A 23,063-nucleotide genomic window follows, 5' to 3' on the forward strand; every position below is an offset into this window, starting at 1 on the left:
AGCTGGTCTCCTAGGACCTCCTAGGCACCGGCTGCGCTGCTCATTACCGTCAGTCGCCCCGTGTTCAGCAAAACAAACGTGGGGAAGTCCTTTGCAGGCGGCTAGAACTGGCCGCCCACAAAGGACCTCCCCAAACTACTGACGGTAGTTTGTGCCGGCCACGGCCACTCAAACTAGCATCAGTCGCCCCCGTGTTCAGCAAAGCAAGCCCTGGGAGGTCCTTTGTGGACGGCCAATCCTAGCCGCTTGCGCCTGGTGCTGCGGCTGAAATAAACCCCCAAAGCCCCTGCCGCCACCGGAATATCTGCTGCCTCCTCCTCCAACAGCACTGCCAGATTTGCCGCCCAACGCTGCGGCTGAGATGAAGCTGCCAAAGCTCCCGCCAGCACCCCTGCCCAGCTGAGGTGTTCCGAGCGGAGGGGGAGGCACTGCCGCTGCTGCCATGGGTAGGGGCGCCAGTGGGAGCTTTGGCGGCTTCACCTCAGCTGCAGCGCTGGGCAGCAAATGTGGTGGTGCTGTTGGAGGGGGAGGAGGCGGCGGCAGCAGTTATTCTAGTGGCGGCGGGGGCTCGTTGGCATCTTCAGCGTCAGCCCTGCCCCCAGTGAAAAAACTGAAGATGGAGCAGATCCACACAGATGATGTCGCCACAACATGACTGAAGGAGGAATTCTGGGAGTTGAAGTCCACAAGTCTTAAAGCTGTCAGGTTTGAAGACCCCTGAGGTTTTTTTCCCTAAAGGGTTATGGATGCAAGGATCTTGTAACTTGACAGCTTTAACACTTGCATGCTTCAATGTCAGAGTTTCTGAGCCAACATGACTGGAGGAGGAATTCTGGGAGTTGAAGTCCACAAGTCTTAAAGCTGTCAGGTTTGAAGACCCCTGGGGTTTTTTTTCTAAAGGGTTAGGGGTGCAAGAATCTTGTAACAACAGCTTTAAGATTTGCATGCTTCAAATGCCGGACTTTCTGAGCCAACATTTTGATTGCTAAGCAGGAGCTTTGTTAAGTGATACTGATATTATATAACACTTTTAATTAAGCGGGTACCTTGAATAAACATAACTTTGAGTTTCAAATAATACTGATTTCGTTGTTGTCTTAGGTGACATCTGTGAAAAAAATTCAGGTGCTCAGGCATGAAAATGTGCCGCTCAAACACTATACTTTTCTGCTCACACTGAAAAAAAATTAGAGGGAACATTGCTGCAATCCTGTACTGTGAAGATGTGAACAAGTCCAGTGGCAGCTAAAATTGCCAGCAGCTCATCTGCAGAGGTCTGTGGGTTCTGCTTTACAGACACATCCGGTTTTCATTTCTAACATCATTGTTTCTTAGTGTCAAGATCTTCGTTTGACCTCAATCGATCCATGTAACTTCCACTTAACTTTTCTCATAGCTGAAAATGCTAGACCTTTTGCATGAGCGAATTACCTTCACTTTCATTTACTCCAAAAGCTGCTTAAAGGAAGTCTATGATTGTTGAAAGCAGAAAGAGGAATCACAACTTGAGAAGTGAGGACTGTCATTCATCTGTATAAGTGTTTTAATCTACTTAACTGTACACCTAATGAGTCAATCATCTTTTGAGACCTTATTAACAACTTTACAGTAAAAACAAAATTTCACTGCGTCAAATGAAAATAATGTTCAACTTTCATACATGCTATAGTCATAGTAAATATATACAAGACTGAACTGTGTTTAATTCTACACCATGTAGAGGTAATATTAAATTCTGTTCATTTAGTATTCATTGAAACATTCAGCTTAATCAGGGTGTCTTAAGTTTTGTCTGCAAGTAAGCATTCTCTCTCTCTCTCTCTCTCCCTCTCTCCCTCCCTCCCTCCCTCCCTCTCTCTCTCTCTCTCTCCATAACACTGAGGTAAATATTTGTAGTCTTGGGCTCTTCACTTGGCAACTTTTATCAGAATTCTTGCCCATGATCTGAAGAATGATGCTCTGCTACAAATGTATAATATGTATAAGATATAGGTTTAACAGGAGTAAGCAAATGCACTGTTTTTCTTATTTGGTTCCTTCTGCAAAGGTCAGGAAAACAAACCAAGAAACCTTCACATAGATTTTACTTAAAGGCATATCCAAACTGTTCTTTCTTGGGTCACTTAGTAATTTTAGTCCCTCCACTTTCTCTTAGCTCAAATTACCACACAGAGCTGTTGCTGTTGCTATGGTCATATATTCATTAGCATATAATAATATAACTTCTCATTTGTCTAGCTAGTCCTCTTCTCAGAAGGTGCCAAGCAAGAAAAATGTATGGTAATGACATGCCACCAGCACACTAGTTAGAATATTAACTTATTATTCCAGATTTCTCTCCCTGTTTCAGTTGGTTTCTTATCAACTTCTCCAAAAAATTATTAAAAGGGAATTTTTTAACTTTTCTTCTTACCTATAAATAATCTTGCATCAATGTTGGGGTATTTTCCAAGCAGCTTTTTACACACATCAATGGCAGGATCATCATGATCTTGCACACAAAGAAGCACTTCATACTGGGAACAGAGAGAAACAAGGCAAGGTGTTATATTTGCTAATTTAGCAAATGAATTTATCAACAGTTCTTACCAATTTTGGACCGTTTACAATATCCTAGCAAATAATATAATAACAAAACTCTAAAAGTCCCTAAAAGTTTAAGAAAATATTTTGAGTCTTTCCTGAACTTTAATAGGGGCATGTCTCAATTCCAACTGATGTTTATTCTATAAATTAAGCCTCATAATAGAAAAAGGAGAATAGTACATATTTCTACAAAAAAGCCTGCAAAAGACACTCCATGAGTTATTTGAGATCATAGGATGGATGAAACAGGAGGAACACTTCTGCAGATAGCTTCAACCAAAGTCTTCTAAGGCTTTGAAAGCATTTTTTTCAGCAAAAGTTATATTGGAAACAATTCAATAAAGATACCTGGATTTTCACAATTATATTTTTATATGTCCCTAATATTTAAACAATACTTCTTTGCTTTAGGAATCTATTAAAAAGTGTGTTTTAATAAGCACAAATGCAATTTCAAAGGAAGTTTAAATTGCTATCAATTTATATTTCTATAATTTGTCCTTTAATTTCTTAGTTTAGAATTTGGTTATATTGCTGAAGGAATTTAAGCAATACATTTTCTGTAAGTATTTAAGGTATTAAATGCTGAATATGTATTAATGGAAGTTGGATTAAAAGACAAACATGTTTTTACTATTGGAGGAGGAAACATCAATAACCTGCATCATGCCTAATAGCCAATATGCAAAAGATCTGCAAACTCTAGTAATAAAGATTAAGGAGCAAGGTGAAGTATATTTCTCCCAACAATCTGGGTCCTGATTTCACAAACCTAAGGATGGAAGACTAAGTCAACTTGAGCCAGTCAGGATCGAACTGCTGGCAGTCAGCAGAATTAGCCTGCAATACTGCATCTAACACTGTGCCACCACAGCTCTTCAATGGCACTGTGTAGAGCAGTCATGAAGTCTTGGAAAAAATATTCATGTGCCAAACAGATGTATTCTAGAAAAATCAAATTGTACAAGGTATGGTATTCCCTGTGATACTCTAAGGAAGTGAAACTTGAACTTCAAAGAAGTAGGATAGGAAAAATATAAATGCTCCTAAATTTAGAGGTTTTGGAAAATACTTCTGAGAATACCATGGATAGACAAGAAAACTAACCAATGGATCATTAAACAAATTGACCCGGACTTCTGATTCAAAGAAAAAAATAACCAGGCTCAAATTATACTACTTTGAGCACATTATGGAAAAATATGGCTCTTTGGAAAAGTCGTAATGCTGGGAAAGGTGAAATGAAAGAGAACAAGAGGAACAAGAGAAATAAGGTGAAGTTACAATGGTGATGAGTATCTATGGAGAGTCTCAATCAGCAGGTGATGGTTGTCCCAAAGATGCCTTTCAAAAGGCAACTGGACTTCCTTCATTTTTTTCCTTGAAAATGTTTCACTTCTTATCCAAGAAGGTTTAGTTCGGACTGAATGGTGCGGAATTCTATCTGTTGGTCACACACTCGGTCTCAGAGAGTTTTTGAGGTCATTTGGGGGTTTATCTGTACCCTCAGGGTCACCAGAATCATCTGAAGTGACATCATAGATACTAATAAAACACACAGAAACAGAAGAACAAACCCAAATTAGAGGGGATAGTGACATGTTAGAGAACTGATTGATGGCAGAGAAATCTGTCAGACAGAGCACTTATCTAACAGAAAATAATGTGTCCCCCCACAAAAAGGACTAAATTTGGTGGTAACACCAGAATAACTACCAATTGCAGATCTCATCACAGCAACATAGTCAGCTATCAGGAACAGTAAACTGGTAGAACCAGAAGCAGAACAATTAAAGATGAAGGCATCTGTAGCCCTCGCCAGTACTAAACCACCCCCTTCAAACCTCACAGGTGAGCAATGATGTCCCTAAGAAGAGACCCAAGCATCACCATCTTACAAGCTGATAAAGGAATATGCACAGCTATCCTGAACACATGACTACAAGGCCAAGGTGAACAATTTTCTGAAGGACACTGAAAAAGGTCATCAATTTCCTAAAACAACTACTGAAGGACAATGCCATTGACAAGCCATACTACCACCTTTACCCGGCATATATGGACTCCCCAAAATCTACAAACAGAGAACTCCACTTAGACCAATTATCAGCAACATCAACTCAGTCACTTTCAAAACATTGCAAAACATCTAAATACTTTATTAGCTCCTCTGGTTGGCAACATCATCTATCATATTGACAACTCAGAGGACTTGGTCAGCAAGGTTTGGAAACTAAAATTGGACCGGGATGAGACATTGCTTTCTTATAATATCACTTCACTCTTCACCTGCATTCCAATGAAGCTGTCATGGTAGGGAAGAAACTATTTGATTTGATTTTGATTTGATTTGATTTGATTTGATTTTATTAATATTTGTATGCCGCCCTTTTCCCTGAGGGGACTCAGGGCGGCTCACACAAAATCAGGGGAAGGGAAAACAAACATTGACAAAGAAACATACAATAAAATAGTCAGCAACATACATTCATCATTCGGGAGGGGCAGCTATCCTTGTCCCCAGGCCTGACGGGCTAGCCAGTTCTTAAGGGCTGTGCGGAAGGCCTGGACGGTGGAGAGGGTACGAATCTCCACGGGGAGCTCGTTCCAAAGGGTCGGGGCTACTACTGAGAAGGCCCTCCTCCTTGTAGTTGCCAGCCGACACTGGCTGGCCGATGGAATACGGAGGAGGCCTAATCTATGTGATCTTATTGGTCGCAGGGAGGTAATTGGCAGAAGGCGGTCTCTCAAGTATCCAGATCCACTACCATGTAGGGCTTTATGGGTGACTAGTAGCACCTTGAAGCGCATCCGGAGATCGACAGGTAGCCAGCGCAGCTCGCGGAGGATAGGTGTTATGTGGGTGAACCGAGGTGCACCCACAATCACTCGCGCGGCCGCGTTCTGTACTAGCTGAAGTCGCCGGATGCTCTTCAAGGGCAGCCCCATGTAGAGCACATTGCAGTATTCCAGCCTAGAGGTCACAAGGGCCCGGGTGACTGTTGTGAGAGCCTCCCGATTCAGGTAGGGTCGCAACTGGCGCACCAGGCGAACCTGGGCGAAAGCCCCCCTGGTCACAGCCGTCAAGTGGTGGTCAAACGATAGCTGTGAATCCAGGAGGACTCCCAAGTTGCGAACCCTCTCTGAGGGGTATAAAATTTGACCCCCCAGCCTGAGTGATGGAATATTGATCGAATCTTTGGGAGGGAAGCACAACAGCCACTCGGTCTTTTCTGGGTTGAGCACAAGCTTGTTAACCCTCATCCAGTCCATAACGGCTTCAAGGCCTCGGTTCATCACGTCTGCCGCTTCATTGAGTTGGCACGGGGCGGACAAATACAATTGAGTATCGTCCGCATATTGATGGTATCTAATCCCGTGCCTGCGGATGATCTCTCCCAGCGGTTTCATGTAGATGTTGAATAGTAGGGGGGATAAGACCGAGCCCTGAGGCACCCCATAAGTTAGGGGCCTAGGGGACGATCTCTGCCCCCCCACTAACACCGACTGCGACCTGTCCGAGAGGTAGGAGGAGAACCACCGCAAGACGGTGCCTCCCACTCCCACCTCCCGCAGTCGTCGCAGAAGGATACCATGGTCGATGGTATCGAAAGCCGCTGAGAGGTCAAGGAGGACCAGGATGGAGGAATGTCCTCCATCTCTGGCTCTCCAGAGATCATCGGTCAATGCGACCAAAGCGGTTTCAGTGCTGTAACCGGGTCTGAAGCCTGACTGGAAGGGGTCTAGATAGTTTGCTTCCTCCAAGGACCGTTGGAGCTGGAAGGCCACCACCTTCTCAACAACCTTCCCCAGAAAGGGGAGGTTGGATACTGGGCGATAGTTATTGAGAACAGCTGGATCCAAAGATGGTTTCTTCAGGAGGGGTCTCACCACCGCCGCTTTCAGTGCGGCGGGGAAGTTCCCCTCCCGAAGAGAGGCGGTAACAACCGCCTGGATCCAGCCTCGTGTCACCTCACTGCTGGTAGTAACCAGCCATGAGGGACACGGATCCAGTACACAGGTGGAGGTACTTACAGCCCTCATGGCCTTGTCCACATCCCCGGGGGCAACGTCCTGAAACTCAACCCAGAGATGTTCTACTTGATCCTCCTGTGCCTCGGCTGGAACTGCGGGGGTGGAGTCCAAGTCCGACCGAAACCGAGCAATTTTGTCCGCTAAGAATTGGGCATAATCCTCAGCTCTGCCCTGCAAGGGTTCCCCCGCTTCCCTTTTATTCAGTAGGGAGCGGGTTATCCTAAACAGGGCGGCTGGGCGGGACTCAGCGGACGCAACCAAGGTGGCTATGTAAGATCTTTTCGCTGCCCTAAGTGCCCTGGTGTATTCCTTGGTGCAGGTGGTTACCATTGCTCGGCTCGATTCGGACTTATCGGACCTCCAACGGTGCTCTAGGCATCTCCTCCGGCGCTTCATCTCCCGGAGTTCCTCGGTGAACCAAGGAGGTCTCCGGGATCCGCCGCCTCGGAGGGGCCGTAGTGGCGCAATCCGGTCGAGGGCCTCCGATGCTGCCGAGTGCCACGCAGCAACCAGAGTCTCTACCGGACTGTGGGCGAAAGTGTCAGGAATAACCCCAAGCTCCGTCTGGAACCTTAACGGTTCCATAAGTCGCCTGGGGCGGAACCACCTGGTCGGTTCCTCCTCCCTACAGTGGGGGTTTGGTCTCCGGAAGTCGAGCCTCAGTAGGCAGTGGTCTGACCACGACAGGGGTATGATGTCGTTCCCCCTCAGACCAAGATCACAAATCCACTGCTCCGAGAGAAATACGAGGTCAAGCGTGTGCCCCGCTGAATGGGTTGGGCCCCGAATTACTTGGGTCAAGCCCATGGCTGTCATGGAAGCCATGAACTCCTGCGCCCCATCAGAGTTTTCACCGAGCGACGGCAAATTAAAGTCCCCCAGGACCATCAACCTAGGGAACTCAATTGCCAGCTCGGCTACCGACTCGAGGAGCGAGGGGAGGGCTGCTGCAACGCTGTTGGGAGGCAGGTACGTTAACAGCAGACCCACTTGACCCTTGAGGTCCAACTTCATCAGCAGAGACTCACACCCGACAATCTCCGGAGCAGGGACCCTACGAGGAACTAACGACTCCCGGATAACAATGGCCACACCCCCACCCCTTCCCTGGGCTCTCGGCTGGTGCAGCACCTGAAATCCTTCTGGGCACAGCTCTACAAGGGGGACTCCTCCCTCTGGGCCCAGCCAGGTCTCAGTAATACATGCCAGGTCTGCCCTCTCGTCTAAAATTAAGTCCCGGACGAGAGGAGCTTTATGTACAACAGACCTGGCATTTAGCAACAACAGCCTGAGACCAGGGTCCTGACTACTTGCGCCATCTGGTCTCGGAGTGGGACTCATAGGGCCGGAAGGAGGGATCTCTGTAATGTAGCGAACCCTCCTTCCCCGGTAATGGCCTGCCCTAAAGTCCCCGCCGTATCTGCCCCTCCCTGCTATGACCGTAATACCCCGACCCTCTCCCGTGTCTCTGGACCCCTCAACCACCCCCATGGCCCCCGCATCTCCCGGCATGTCCTCCGAATCATACATACCCATGCACTCCCCCAGACAATCCCCACGTAAGAATTAAAATACACAAATTTACAACAATATAATGATAAAAAGTGGGACATTCATTCATCTCATGCATATCTCATACATATCCCATACAAAGAGAGAAGAGAAAGATGAAAGAAAAGAAAGAGGATAAGATAGTTGCGCAATTGATTAAAAATTTTAAATTTAAAAAGAAACTATTGCTACTAGACAGAACATTAGGAGACAGAACTAATCTCAGTCCAGACCATGTATGTACCATGCTGGACCTCTGCCTGATTACTACCTATTTTAAATACAATGAAGGTTTTAACACACTAAGACAGAGTTGCACCCTGGGTTTACCTTTGGCCCCCACTGTGGCCCAATTTCTAAATGGGAGAAGTAGAAACCAAAGCCCTAAACTCCTTCACAAGCATTCTACCCACTCACTAGTATAGGTATTTGGATGATATTTGGGTCAAGATTAAAACACAGGAAGTGAAAGATCTTACCAAACACATCAACACTTTGGCATATATATTAGGTTCACACAGGAAGGTGTTAAGGAAAATAGTCTGGCCTTCTGAACCGTGCAGTATACATTAAGGAAGACAGAAGCCTCAATATTGAAATATGCAATAAACCAATGGTGGGTTGCAGGTGGTACGGCCCAGTATGGGCATACTGGAGCCTGCCCGGAGCACTGGGTACTGTTCTAGTACGATGCTCCGGAGGGCCTGCCCGCCTGCCCTCACTCTTTACTGGCCTTTAAAGTCTTCTTTGCTTCTGCGCACGGGCATGGCGGATACAGTGCCTACACAGCACTCCGCTGAGCAGCTGGAGTGTTGCAGAGGTGTCCCTGGACAATAAGATGCATGCACGTGCTGAGCGTGTGTGCGTACGTGCTGCGTGCATCCATGTGGATGACGCCGGGCCTCTTCCAACCATACCAGTTGGAACGGGATCCAGAACCCACCACTGTAATAAACCCTCACACACAGATCAGTATTTACATTTTGATTTTCACCACCCACTGGAGGTAGTTTTCAACTTAACAACCATAATTTGAATCCAAAATTTACGTTGCTAAATGAGATATTTGTTAAGTGAGTTTTGCCCCATTTTATGACCTTCCTTGTCACAGTTGTTAAGTGAATCATTGCAGTTGTAACGTTACTAACACAGATGTTAAATGAATCTGACCTTCCAATTGACTTTGCTGACAGAAGGTTGCAAAAGGTGATCACATGATCACTGCAACTGTCATAAAGATAAGTCAGCTGCCAACTATCTGAATTTTGATCACGTGACTATGTGGATGCTGCAACAATTGTAAGTGTGAAAAATGGTCATAAGTCACTTTTTTCAGTGACGTAACTTTGAACTGTCGCTAAATGGACTGTTGTAAGTTGAGGACTACTTGTAGAAAATGGCAATGATTATTGTGCTGAAGGTATGCCAACCAATAAAGAAGGAAAAGAAAAAGAACTAAAACACATCAAGGAAGTCCTCAGAATTTTTGGCTTCATGAAACCCAGAAAAGATCCATTAGGCGCTCCATAAAAGACAAAAAGAAGAACAAGGAACAAAGCAATGTTGTCACTGCATATATTGCAGGAATATCTGAAAAGCTCAGCAGCATTTTCAACTAACATATATGCACACCTTAAACTCAAGAATACATTCAGGCAGAAGCTTGTCCACCCCAAGGATAAAACACCCAGACACAAACTGAACAACATGGTATATGCAGTACAATGCAGTGAGGCCATGCAGATCTGTACATTGGGAAAACAAAACAATCACTTCACAATGTGTAGCACAACACATGAAAGCAAACCCAGCAAGACAAGATTCAACAGTCCATTTGCATCTTAAAGACCAAGGTCACTCTTTTGAAGACAACAAAGTTCACATTCTGAACAGAGAGCACCATTGGTTTGAAAGATGGATCAAAGAAGCCATCTCTGCTAAAAACAAAAAGCCCTTTCTCTACAGAGGGAGAGGGATACCACAGGGATACCTATCTCCTGTCTATAACACAGTCTTTTCAGAAGCCCCAAGAAGGTTCCACACCCATTTGCACTCTGTTTCAGGTGATCATGAGGGTACAGATAAATCCCTAAGTGGCCTCAACAACTCTCAGAGAATTATGGACCAGATGACTACAAGGGAATATAAATCTTTCCATTCCCCACCACTCAGTCAAAACTGAAGAAGCTTCTTGGAAGAGAAAACAAGCAAAAAACCCCAAGGAAGTTCAGTTGCCTTTTGAAAAGCCTCTTTGGGAGAATGGCAATAAATACATCATTGGAAGACATGGACAAGGCTAGAGATAGGTTGCCATGGAGAAAATTTATCTATGTGGTTATTAGAAGTTAAAAAAAACTTGATGGCACATAATCAATCAATCAAATATTCTGGAATAACACTATAGTAAGCCTTCTATTTCAGAAAACAGAAAAAATATTTCCTTTTTTTGAGAAAGTTTCATCCCTTTTGCAAATATAGCCAACATACACCTTTCATTATCACGGAGAAAACAGGAAACCATTACTTCCTTTTCACACAGAGTAGAATACAAAGTTATATATGACACATATATGCAAAGTTGAAAGATATATAACCAGATTTAACCACAATGAAATTCCATTTGATATGTTAAAAGGCTCTTTTATAAGGTTCTGTAAAACTTAGCTTTTGATTATTAATCTTCTCATAACAGGAAAAAATCCATTAATGAATAATATTTCAACTTAATTTAACATATGAATCATCTGCTCAACCGAAAATAATGCTTTAAAGTATCATTCAAATTATTGTGCTACATTATTGAAAAACATCATTTAAAACTTGTGTAATTACATTCAGTTCAAATAAAATACCATGCAAGAAGAAAGTGAACTTCTAAGCTAATCATTACTAAATACTTCATAATCTCAACATTGTTAAGTAGAAAGACTGGAAGGTTGAACTGTATGATTTTCTCTAATCCTGCTTGCTATCCAATCAAAATATTTATGCACTTCAAAAATACTTACAAGGTAGTTTAGAATCAAATTGGATAAACTATGCACTTTTTTCCATATCATAAAGATGGCTATTAACAAAAACCAGATTAAGCTTTATACTGCTACAATATCATGAGATTCTAACAGGTACACCATGAAACTTCAACATGTTTTAGCACATGCTATAATGAGCATGAAGACAGCAGCTTTGGAAATAATTGCAAACTGATAAGACTTTCTCTTTTTACAAGCTAAATATTTCACTTTGCTTGCCACATATGGAGCAATGTCTCCAACAAGACTTAAGATTGAGAGATGAATAAGATTCAGAGATGAATGAGATTCAGAGATATATGTACAGATGGTGATCTTCCAGACAGCTTGGCCTTAAGCCATTTAGAATTTTAAAATATTAAACTCACAACACTGTGAAATGAGCCTGGAAATTAGGCTAGGAATCACTATAACTAATTGGAAGATGAAGTTCCAATAATTGTCTTGTGCTTTATTTTGAACCAATTATAATTTTCAAATATTCTTTAAAAGTCAATGTCATATACTAGATTCTTAAAAATTTCCAAAGCAAGAGTGACAGACCAGCAATTTTCATGTTGATCTGGTTGCAGCTGAAATATCAGTTGAAATTAATAAAAGATTAATAGTAGTAGTAGTAGTAGTTTTAGAATCTGAATTTACAGTATGATAAAAACTCCCCAAAACTCCCCATGATATTAAGAGGAAGTTTAAAACTTTCCAGAAACTTGAATATTGTTCAGCCAATTGAGTAATCACCCAACTATATATCCATTTTATTTGAATTAAATATCGTATTTGTTCATCCTTCTCCCATCCATTACCATTTCCAAGCATTGACTTCCACTGCCCTAATTGTATCTGCTAGGCAAAAAGAAAAAGAATTTGATATCAGTTCTTTTGGATATCAATATTTTTATTTCTACATATACACCCATCTTTTCTCCCTTCTTTCCTCCTTTCCTCTCTTCCTCCCACTCTTAAAGACTGAATGTCATATTTAAAGCTCTACATGGCTAGGACTGGATTCTCTATATGACTGCTTCAGGTCAACTGCCTCTGAATCTCACCTACATAAGAATCTTGGTGGGATTCTGAAAGCTGGCATTCTTTATTGCCATGTTTTGAAATTCCATTCCCATGGCGATTTAGTCCGTTCCTTCACTCCAGGCTTTCCAGAAAGCAGCTAAAATTTGTCAGTTCCAGGTAACAGAGGAGGAGGGCATACTGTGATGAAGGTCTGAAACTAAGAGGTGCATGACTTTGTCTGCTATTGATAGTTTGGATATTGCCATTAATTCAGTTTACATTACATTTGGGTTTCTTTATTATTTTTCAGAGTTGTATTTTTTGTTTTTGATTGTCAGCTACTCAGATTCTTTAAGAACAGAGGCATACAAATAAAATAAGACAATCAATCACTCAATGGTATTAGCAATAATTCCATGCACCACTTCCTGGAAATGGCCCATCAGAGCAGAGCTGAGCCCCTGATCTTACCGCTAGTGTTTCCTCACACCCAACTCAGTATATACCTAGAAGAATATGAGGAGTGATAACATAAAATAGTGCCAAGAAATCCAGGAATCCATTTTTCTTAAAATCATTTGGGAAAACACAACACTTGCCTCTTGTTTCAAGCACACTTTCATAGAGTCTGAGTCTCCTCAATTTCTCAAGAATGCCATACAACCTTCTGAACTTAGTAAACTATTCCGTCCCAACTAAATTAACAAATGAAACAAATGTTTGAGCACACAAAGGCTCTGGCACAAACAACTAAAATTCAGCCAACAGAAAGGTACTATCTTACAAAAATATGTATATTCACACAAACAAAAAATTCTTAAAATAACCCATTTTACAAAAACACTATTTTTTCAAGGATGCAGTGCAAAATTAACTGTCTTAATTACCTATTATCTCATATTCATATTAATTCTATATTTTTCATAATTATTGATATCTCTGAGAATAACTAAAAAGCTGTGCTGTAAATTTCATTATATTGGTAATGAAAAAGGATGGAGGATATTTATATGTAATAAATGGTTGTCCCAATATAATTTTTAATTTATGATATCAGCTAAAAATGGGTTTAAAGATGTTAATATGTGCTAGAATATATATATATCAAAATTTGGCATTTATCAATACATGAAAGTCTATGGGTTTATCAAATATGGGATACAGTAAATTATTACATTATGATGGAAAAATAGCCTGGAGGAATGTGTGTTCTTTCTCCTTATACATTGGCTTGCTATCAATATAATATAAAGGCTTAATATTTAATCAAAACAATTTTGTCTTTAAAAATAAGTTTAATGTTTCACCCCTCCCTTTTCTCTCATATGTTTTGAGTATTTCTGTTAAGAATTATTCATGTAGAATAGAATAGAATAATGTAATTTCAACCTGTTTCATGACATGCTAAAATAAATATTAGCACAATCAACTCCATATGTAATATATTAATTATTTTGTTGCTCCCATTTTTGGAATAACAAAAGTAGCTTTGGAAACATTGCTTCAATCATTGTTCATGGATTAAAGAATACTGTCCTTCTGATAAATAAAGTTTTTTATTCACTACAGTTCAATAACTGGTTAGTTTATAAAACTCTTGATTTAAAACATCCGCTACTTACAACTATTTTTGTTTGGCACAGAACACTACATATATATAATTTCTAAAATGTTGATTTGGAACCAACATTTACCAATAATCATTGAATGATTCCTAAAATCCCTTGCCATTTATCATGTTGCCTGTGGTTGATAAAAGTGTAGATCTAGAGGGCAAAGTTTGTGTTTCCTAACCTAGCAGTAAACAAACAACAGAGTCCTATTGATTTGTTATTACACTATATGCTTTATTTAGGGATTTTCTTACTGGACTTATTCAGGTTATTTTTAACACCTCCTTTTCTCTTTCCTTTTTCAAATGGAAGACAATGACCCATTTGCAGCCTAAAAAGTCCATTTAATCTAGTGCTATTATTTGAATTCCAAAAGCAATATTGTAACTAAAACATCTACACGTTTTAAATAACCCTGGGGATTGGCCAATGATTACAACTTATCTCAGATAATATTAATCAAGGCAATATTAATTGAAGTGCTGCTTAAGTTTGATAAACTCTTATTGAATTTTCAATATGTTTGCATAAATGTGACCCAAAATGTAATACGTTGTTGATCCAAGCCCTAAAACCAGATAAAAAGAACCCAGTTAAACAAATTACTCAAAAACTTTATATTTGTGACCCTTGATAAAGTTGATAAACCATGCTTTTATGAAACTGTAAACAAGAAATGGATATTTAATGTGATGGGATAGATAAATAGATCTGATTGGTAGCTTATTCCATAAAGAAGAGATATTAAATCAGAAAATTGATTTGGATATTTTTTCCTTCTGAATATACAAATTTTTTTGCTAAGAGACAAATGTGTCAAAGTCCCAAATAATTTTTACTTTGAAACACAGATAAACAATAAATTACCTCTGGAACTTTTTCTGAAGAAATCAAATAATATTTTTAAAAAATCAAAGATGATTTATGAGATTTCTTCAATTAGGCTTAAAAAAAGAAAATAGTTATATTCTGGTTGTCCTTACTGGACTTTTATGGATAAAGTTTCTGATTGACAGAGCATTTGGACTATGTTTTCTTTATTTAAGAAATGAACTGTTAGATGACGACAGATTATGAAGAAAATAGTTATATCTGGTTTCCCTTACTGAACTTTTGCTGATAAAGATTAATTAACATAGCATTTTGCCTTGCTTTTCCTTAACTAAGAGATGAGCTATGGAGAGAAGAGAAATTATGTTTTATTTAGAGATGGTGATAAACTATTAAAATTGTTTTTACCTGCTGGGATGAAGAGAGAAACTATTTTATTCTTTACATGTGTAATGCGCAATACATATGTTGGAAAAAAATTATACTTGTTCATTTACTCATTCAGGAAAATGGTCCTCAAATAGTAGAATTTTTACTTCCTTAATTTTGAAGCTTTCTAAATATTAGAATGCTTATATTTTGAAATGATTATGAATCAACTATGTATTAAGGTTTATAACATTACAATAAAAGGGGGTGAGGGAGAGCCAGTTTGGTGTAAGAAACTGTGAGTTTTAGTCCTCCCTTTGTCATGAAAGACAGCTAGATGACTTCAGGCCAATCCCACTTCACAGAACTGTTACTGTAAGGAAAAATAAAACAGAAGAGTATTATACTATATACTTTTGCTACCTTGAGCGATAAAGGGTTATAAATCTAATAATCATTGTTGACAAATGGATTGCTCCTTCCTTTGTCCTCTGAATTATTCTGAAAACTGGCACCCTCCAGGAATTTATAGCAATAGCAATAGCATTTAGGATTATATATCACCCCATAGAGCTTTACAGTATTCTTTGGGTGGTTTACAATGCCAGCATATTGCCCTCAACAATCTGGATCCCCATTTTACCAATCTCAGAAGAATGGAAGGCTGAGACAACCTTGAGCCCTGCCAGGATTAAACTCCAGACTGCGGCAGAGTTTGGCTGCAATACCACACTTTATCCATTGTGCCACTGGGGTCCTTTTATTTATGAGCATAATTGGCTTAATTTCTTAGTATAGTGTACTTAGCACTACCAATTATTTCAAAATTAGAAATATCTTGTACCATCATATATATTAAATATGATATGCTAATTATACAGAAATCAATTAACGGGAAAGAAATGAATATTCATCTCAGAAACCAATCCACTGGCAAATCTGTAGTCCTGAAGATATTGTTAAAATATATCCTCCTGTGGTTATTTAGTTGTTTTTGGTGCCTTTAAGTTAGTGTTTATCCTGGCAACAAGTCCCTCCAGTTTTCTTTGCAATATTTTTCAGAAATGGATTGCCATTGCCTTTTTCCTAGGACTAAGACAGAGAGAGGATTGGTCTAAGGTTGCTCAGCTGGCTTTGTGCGTAAGGTGCAACTAGAACTCATGGTCTCCGGTGTAGCCTGATGCTTTAATAACTGCACAAAATTGGGTCTCTATCATGCATTAAACTATTTTATTGGTCAAAATAACAAAAACACAGAAAGCTATATTTTTTGTTCATTAAAAAGCACTTTGATACATACTTTGGGATAATCCAATTCAAAGAAGGTTTCCAAGTTGTTAATAAGGTTAGGATCAACACCCTTTAAAGGCTTCAAAAGTGAAACACCTGGAAGCTTGCTATATGGTTGTTTATCTGTTGCTTTCTTGTTGAGTTGTAGGTGCCTAAAAGAAAAAAGTGCCATTTAAGAAATGCAAGAGTAAAATGATAATTAAACTTTAAACACTCCTACACAAATATTCATGTTTGCCTTGTCACAGTTTCATTGCTGGAAAAAAATGCAGTAGCAACTTTTAAGCATACAAATCTACTCTAACTAAGATACAAAAAAAAATTAAAGGAAACCTCATGCAAAAATATGTAATAATGTGTCAAAACATTGATACTTTCACATATTAATTTCATATTCTTGATTGCACATGTCCCGAAGATGAAAGGGAGAAATAGATGAATAGATCAAATATTTTTATTTTATTCTAGCAGTCTATATTTGAGAGACACGTACCAATACCAACACTTCTAATCTCCTGCCTCAGAAATTACCATACTGTAATTCAAATAGACAAAAAATAGATAATAACTCCTTTATTTACTCCATCATCCCAAGAAAAATCCCTCATTGTCATATTTCACCCAAAATAAATCCAAACAAGGAATTTTCTGTTACAGAACAATAGTTTAGGATATTCTACTGGCAAATCTACTCAATTCACGTTAATCATTAAACTCTACCCTACCCTCTTCTTCAGAGTAGTAGTTTAGTACCAAGAATGTGTAGAACACTTGAAAACAAACAATTTCAAAGTTGAAATACTTCATTTTTAATATGAACAAATTATGAGTTTTTCAAAATACCTTGAAATAACTGTCTCCAGCTCAAAACACTTCCAAAATGCTAAAAAAATGTCTTGTATTCCCTCAAGAAATTATTTTGCACTCAGAACTGAGGTGTTTTAAATTTAATTAGAATGAAAAATATATTAAACATCTCTATTTAGCACTACCTGCAAATATGAACAATGGATACAAGAGTACCACAAAGAATAGCCCACACTTATTTATACTGGTGTTCAATTTTTGTCAAAAATATAGATTTATGCATGTGTATGTAATTTTATATTAATGTTACAATATTACAGGTGCTTATAATATAGACATGCATGATTGAGGCATAGTTCCCAGCTATTATTGATTGGTTCCACAAAATATAAGCAGGATTGTATATAATTAGTATTTGAATAGGAGGCCACCAGAAAATGCAGAACTATAGTCTAGACTGGGAAGGTGAAATCAATCTTGGAAGAAGACAGTGAAAACTTTTTCAATATTTCTGCCAAGGAAATTACATAGAGCAGGTGTTAAGCTCAACTGGAAGAGACCTGTATTTTTTATTTCCATATAAATCACATGTACATGGTAAAAGAACAATTATTGAGAATACCAGAATGAACTTGGACACATTTTAGCAAACATCACAAATTGCACTATGTACGTACTTTAGATGGGAAAGACCATTGGCTTACCTGAATGATCGTTCTCTAGGCGCTGAGGAGTGTCCAAGCACGGGTTAACTTCAGCTTGCTGCCCAAGGAACTGAGTTTTAAAATTGATTGTAGCTTCGCCTCTTGGTTGCCTCAGAGGCTCAGTTTCAAAAAACGAAGATCAAATAGTCCACAACTCGAACCAGTCTAAGTCCAAGTCCAAGACATAAGGTGACAAAAAAACACACCTCACGGCCCCACCTCAAGGGTGGGTTTGGACACTCCGCAGCGCCTAGAGAATGACCATTCAGGTAAGCCAACAGTCTTTCTCCTAGGCGCTGCTTGGAGTGTCCAAGCACGGGACATGCCAAAGCTATGTCGAAGTCGGGAGGGAAGAACTACTGTCCGGGGCCGCGGTACTCATCACAACTCTCTGCAAAACTCTCCTCCCAAAAGATGCCTCGGTGGAGGCGAACGTGTCAAGTTTGTAGTTACGTATAAATGGAGACGGACCAGACCACGTAGCGTATGGCAAATTTCTTCAATGGGCGCTTGAGTAGCCCAGGCGGCTGAAGTCGCTGCACTCCTTGTAGAATGTACGGTAATACGAGGAGGAACCGGTCTGGCTTGAAGTTCGTAAGCCATCTTGATGCTTGCTCTGAGCCAGCGTCCAATGATGGAGGACGTGACCTTTTTTCCCATGGAAGCAGGTTGGAATGAAACAAATAATGCTTCTGACTTATGGAAAGGAGCGGTCCGCTTCATGTAAATGCGGACCGTGCGCCGCACGTCCAACTTGTGCCATGTTACTTCCCTTTGGTGCCTGGGACGAGGACAGAAGTCCGGAAGTATCACCTCTTGTGCCCTGTAGAAAACGGTGGCAGGATCCAACCGTAAGATGACTCTATCGGAATGGAAAATGCAGAGGTTGCCTCTGACTGACAAGGCGGCCAGCTCCGATATCCTGCGGGCCGAGGTGATGGTGACCAGAAAGGCAGTCTTAAGGGTAAGATGTCGCAAACCCACTGTCCGCAATGGCTCAAAGGGGGGCGCAGCAAGCGCCTGCAGTACAATAGTCAAATCCCAGGTAGGGTACCTGTTGTGACTCAGCAGAAGCTTGCGGTGAGTTGAGTCGGGATGCAAGATTAACAATGCAGCTGGGGCTCATTAGTGGCGTCTTCTGGTGATAAAGAACGGATGGTGCCACGCCTTGGTTGCAGGAGTCAACTTTCATCATTCATCGGTTGTGGTTTGTTTGTGAGAAACACTTGGAGAAGTGATTTGCTTTCTGTAACCCTGATTCAAGGAGACACTTGGAGAAATGAATTGCTTTGTAAGAGTTTTGTTTTGCATTCTGTTATCTTCTTGTCAGAGACTTTGTTTATGTTTATTTTTGGGCTCGCAGCCAGTCTGAGCCAAGGACTGATAAACTTCTTTCCTTTTAAGTTTGTCTGCCTGTCGTCTGTTAACAAGCGAAGGGGAGACAGAACAGATTGACTCCTGCCTGACAAGCCTTCATTTGATGAATTATGGAGCAATTAATTGCTGGCAAATGGCCCAACAAATTGCGGTGTTGGAGGATCAAATTATACAGTTGCAGAGAGCTGCAAAAAAAAAAAAACCAGCCAAGGAGGAAGTGCCCAGTAGCCATGCCAGATAAATATGATGGGAGTCTAGCCATGTTCCGGATGTTGGACGGCCCCCTGGCTGAGGGAGATTTGCTCCTGAGGTATACACCACGGCCAGGACACCGACAGTCCTTCTCAGCCAATGAGGTGCTACTAGCAATACCTCCGCCCCCTCCTCCAGAATCTTTCGGATGACCGGCGAAATCAGAGGAAGAGGGGGGAAGGCATACAGGCGACCCGGAAGCCAGCGGGATCGTAGAGCATCCATGCCCTCCGCCCCGGGACAGTGGAATCTGGTGAAAAAACGGGGAAGGTGCGTGTTGGCTGGCGAGGCAAACAGATCAACCACCAGGTGGCCGAACCTCCGGGATAGCTGGCAAACCAGTCTCGGATGCAGCCGCCATTCCGAGTTCTGGATGGTGGTCCTGCTCAGCCAGTCCGCCATCACGTTATCGACGCTGGAGATGTGTCTGCTCGAATTGAGGCCAGATGTCTCTCCGCCCAGCGACCCAGGGCCTCCGCTTCTAACATCAGAGCCAGGGACCATGTGCTGCCCTGATGGTTGATGTAAGCTTTGGCGGCTATGTTGTCCGTCAGAATCAGTACATTGCGGCTCCTGACCTGAGCGAGGAAATGGTGCAAGGTGAGCCTGGCCACCCGGAGCTCTAGCCAGTTAATGTTGTGGGCAAGCTCCGCCTGCGACCACCTGCCATGGACCACCGAGGTCCCTAGTTGAGCGCCCCAGCCGAAGAGACTGGCATCTGTAGTGATGATCAGGCACTCCGGTTCCCTGAGGCGACTGCCCTTGAGGAGGGCCTCAGACAGCCACCACCTGAGGGATCGCAGGACCTTCGGGGGGACCTGTATCATGCGTCTGGAGCTGCCGGCCTTCCTCCTCTGGAGAGGGAGCAGGAACCACTGTAGTTCTCATGTGTGCAACCGCGCCCACGGGACCACTGAAATGCACAACACCAGCTACCCCATCAGCTGTGAGAGGGAGACGATCGATTCTGACCCGGTCGAGTGGATGCTCCTCACCAGGGTCCAGATGCTGTTCACCCTATCCTGAGTAAGGAAGACTTGGTAGGTCTCGGAGTCAATGATCGTTCCGAGGTGCTGAATTCTGCAGGTCGAGGTCAGGTGACTTTTGGCGAGGTTGACTGAGAACCCGTGGAGCTGCAGAACCTTGATGGTGGTGTCCAAGTCTGCCCGGGCCTGACCCCTTGACGATGAGTGGATAAGGATGTCATCCAGGTAGCATTCCAATCTCACGAGAAGAGACCGGAGGCATGCTGCCACAGTAGCCAGCAGCTTGGTGAACGTTCGCGGGGCAGACGAGAGTCTGAAGGGGAGGGCCTTGTACTGGTAATGGTGATCGGCGAACTGGAACCTCAAGAACTTGCGATGCGCCGGATGGATCGGGACATGCAGGTACGCTTCTTTCAGGTTGATCGACGTCAGTAAATAGTCCTGTCTGACGCAGCCCAGGATGGTCTGGAGGGACTGCATTTTGAAGCGCTTGTACGCTAGGTGTTTGTTCAGCTTCTTGAGGCCCAGAATCGCTCTCACCCGCCCTGATGACTTGGGGACCAGGAAAAGGATGGAATAAAGCCCCCTGCCTTCTTGACCCCTGGGGACCTCCTCTATGGCCTCTATCTCCAGGAGGTGTTCTATCTCTGCCCTCATCAGTTGGAGTTTGTGGGCAGACCTGGGGATGGGACATTGGAGGAAGGTTCTTGGGGGAAGGGACAGGAACTCCAGGGTCAGCCCATGGCGGACCATGTTCCTGACCCAACTGTCCATCGTGGTCTCCTCCCACTGGGCATCATAGAGCTGAAGACGGCCGCCTATGGGGGGAGCCCTGTGATGGTCAGATTTCCGAAAGGGTTTGTTGGAATAACCCCCTTGGAATGGCTTGCGGAACCCTTGCTGCCTGCCTCTGTCCCTAAATGAGGACCTATCCTGGGAGCGATCCTGTGGGGGAACGTAGGCACGACTGGGGCCACCCGAGGAAGTGGAGGGCTTGCTGTTCCGAAAGGAATTCTTATGAAAGGGCTGGCCCTTCCGTTCCTGCTTCTTAGTGACTGGAGGAAGCACTTTGCGTTTGTCCTTGGTTTCAGTTAGGATTGGGTCCAAGGCCTCCCCAAAGAGCTTACCCCCTTTGAAGGGAGCGGAAGCCACCTTCCATTTCGGCTTCACATTAGCCTGCCAGTGGCGAAGCCACAGCAGGCGCCTCGAGGTGACGTTCGAGGCCAGGGCCCTGGAGGAAAATTTAGTGGCCGCAAGAGAGGCGTCAGCAGAGTACTCCACGGCGACAATAATCTTATTGACGTCCTGCCTAGTCCTGGAGTTTCCTGCCGGAAGCCCTGCTAGCAACTTTCGAAGCCAGAACAGGGCTGCCCTGCCAAAATAGGAAGAGGAGGCGGAAGTGCGCATGGTCCAGGCAGTAGCCTGATGGGTCTTGTGAGCCATGGATTCCACCCTCTTGTCTTCTGCCTTAAGCCCTTCCAGCAATTCCGCGGGAAGGGAAGAGAGGGAAGTGATGGATTGGCCGTTGGATTGGGCCTACTACGTTTGCTGGGAGTGGGCCCGGTCTTTTCTCCTTGCCTCTCTTCCATGCTGTGATGAGGGCTGAGCTGCTTCTACATCTTGACAGCGAAGTAAACCAGGCCTGAGGTGAGACAGGGCCTGATCCACGCGTTGGGCCTTGAATAGCACTGAGGCCTAGCCAGCTGAGGAGGAGAGAGAGACTGGAGCTGGCTGTGGTGGGCAGCCAAGCGCCCACAGACCTGCACTGATGGCAGGTAAAAAGGCTGGTTAAGCCTAGGTTCCCTGCAGCCGCTTGAGGAGAGAAGGAGGGCAAGAGCCTGCCTGGCCACCCAGCGCAAGGCTCCGGGCTTATGGCGGCCCTCCGCAGCGATCTGCTAAAGTAGACAGGCTGCGTGGCAAAGGCTGGAGCCCAGGAATGAAAACGCGCCAAATTAGGGGTTTTAAAATGGCGGCCGTTCACAAGCGCGCATCTGGAGCGTTGTCGGGCTGCATGGAGCCTAACGCTCCTTTCAGGGGAATCCTGACTACCTAGCTGCCCTCCTAGTACTCACAAATAACTGCCCGGGAGGGCCCCCGACTCAACGATCTGCCCAAGGCAATGCTCAGGCTGTCAACGCTCCAGAGAGCCTATCTGCGCGATGTCGAGGCAGACGGAGCAAACGGAGAAGCTAGAGTTGTAAACGAAGATATCTGCAACCTAAGCTAAATTTTCTAAGACAAAGTAAAATAAAGGAGCTACAACTATGCTAGAATTTGGGGTCCAGCTTGCTGCACAAGGACTGGAGCCCCAAAATAGACATCCTGTAGGGCGACTGAGTTTTTTGAAACTGAGCCTCTGAGGCAACCAAGAGGCGGAGCTACAATCAATTTTAAAACCCAGTTCCTTGGGCAGCAAGCTGAAGTTAACCCGTGCTTGGACACTCCAAGCAGCGCCTAGGAGAATTAGGGAAATAACTAACAATCTTAATTTCTTCCGGTCAACCAAGAATCTACGTTGATGTGCTCTTCTCTTTTTAGCTTAAGTGGAGTTTTACTAAAATCCCTCTGAGTCAAAGATTGCCCTTGCTGCACTGGGGCCTCTGAAACTACCACCCACATGCT

At 42.9% G+C, this 23,063-nt stretch overlaps 1 protein-coding gene across 1 annotated transcript in view; it reads right to left on the minus strand.

Moving 5' to 3' along the window:
- The window catches only part of UGCG (UDP-glucose ceramide glucosyltransferase), a 56,247-nt gene that overhangs the window by 19,280 nt on the left and 13,904 nt on the right, over positions 1-23,063 (minus strand). The window contains exons 2-3 of the mRNA XM_032214447.1: positions 16,326-16,467; positions 2,414-2,516 (exon numbers count right to left, since the gene is read on the minus strand). Coding sequence (XP_032070338.1) covers positions 2,414-2,516; positions 16,326-16,467 — 245 coding nt within the window. The remainder of the gene's footprint in view (positions 1-2,413; positions 2,517-16,325; positions 16,468-23,063) is intronic.

The sequence above is a fragment of the Thamnophis elegans genome, chromosome 3 (assembly GCF_009769535.1).
Source record: "Thamnophis elegans isolate rThaEle1 chromosome 3, rThaEle1.pri, whole genome shotgun sequence".
Lineage (NCBI taxonomy): Eukaryota > Metazoa > Chordata > Lepidosauria > Squamata > Colubridae > Thamnophis > Thamnophis elegans.